This window comes from Perkinsus marinus, assembly GCF_000006405.1.
Source record: "Perkinsus marinus ATCC 50983 genomic scaffold scf_1104296977268, whole genome shotgun sequence".
Lineage (NCBI taxonomy): Eukaryota > Perkinsozoa > Perkinsida > Perkinsidae > Perkinsus > Perkinsus marinus.
In genome coordinates, this window is record NW_003200234.1 from 1 (window position 1) to 1,244 (window position 1,244).

At 53.1% G+C, this 1,244-nt stretch overlaps 1 protein-coding gene across 1 annotated transcript; it reads right to left on the reverse strand.

Moving 5' to 3' along the window:
• Positions 1-175: 175 nt before the first annotated feature.
• On the reverse strand, positions 176-1,061 carry Pmar_PMAR014461 (hypothetical protein; the record flags this gene model as incomplete). The annotated part of the gene is made up of 3 exons (XM_002764442.1): positions 176-295; positions 427-616; positions 763-1,061. Coding segments are annotated over 3 exons (609 nt in total), but the record flags the coding sequence as incomplete, so codon positions are not given.
• Between the last annotated feature and the right edge of the window lie 183 nt (positions 1,062-1,244).

A 1,244-nucleotide genomic window follows, 5' to 3' on the forward strand; every position in this document is an offset into this window, starting at 1 on the left:
CCACCTCCTGTTGAGCTCCTTTATAGCCGCGGCCTCCTTCTGGGGATCGTAATTGGAGGTCTCAACGAAGCTGCCACTACTGATGGACCCATCGTCCAGCGTCGACTTCATATGCTCGTTTGCCTCGAGCTAAGAGAAAACTGCATGGGGTGAGCGAACTTGAACATTTGCGCACATCAGCTTGAGATTCGGCCAGTAGAGCAGCACTCTGGTCCTTAACCTTCTGGAGCGACTCGGCGAACTCCTCCTTCAAGCGAGCCACATCTCTCTTCTCTTTCTGCATATCCTCACTTTCCTGCGACACCAAGGACAGATAGGGAGGCCACGTCCATCGCACAATAGCTGACGTAAGGGGTTTTTAGTTTCTTAGGGGGCAAATTTGGAAAATCAACATTTCTCGTCAACTGTTCGGGAGCTGAAGCTTACAGCGAAATTGAGAGGGGCCCATTGCAATAGGGACTCCTTCTCCTTCGATTTCGTTATCTCAGTGCTGGAGCTTCCCTTAGTTCTCTCGTCCCTCTTCTCTTCCTTATTCACAGCCACCTTCTGCGTGGAATTGACAGGCAGTGCAGGAAGGCCGGCCGCCGCCCTAGCCTTGTTCAACTTAGCCCTGAACCTGCATCGTATGATAATCAACTAAGGCCATCCGGGGTGCATGCAGTAGACCCAACTCTACCCTACTACTACTACTACTACTACTACTACTACTACTACTACTACTACTACTACTACTACTACTACTACTACTACTACTACTACTACCTCTGAAGCCAGGAGCTCAGTCGTGCTCTAGAGGCAGCAGCAGCCGCCGAGCTCGCTCCACTCTGGGTCTCCAGGAAGGAGAGACCAGGCAGTGTCTCAGCGTCCTCCAGGGGGTCGACTTGAGGAGTATCCGATGATGCCAGCAGAGATCCTTGAGAGTCCACGTTGAGTTCCAGCTTAGCGGTAGATTCCTTTTCCTTCTCCAGCTCGTCTCGCTCGGTGGCCAACATCTTCTTCTGAGCTGCGATGTCAGCATCGAGCTTACTGATCTGCCATAACAACAAGTGACCAACTTCCATCGCCTTGCACACCCCCACCCCATCCTGAGCCAAGCTGAGGCCTCTCTCAGCGGCATCGGTATCAGCATCCTCCGTTCCAAGCGAGGCAGCATCGCCAAGGAAGTAGCCAACATCCTTAGCCTCGAGGAATGACGACGAAGAGTTCTTCCCCTCGCCAGGCTGCCCAGCGTCTCCAGCAGAGCC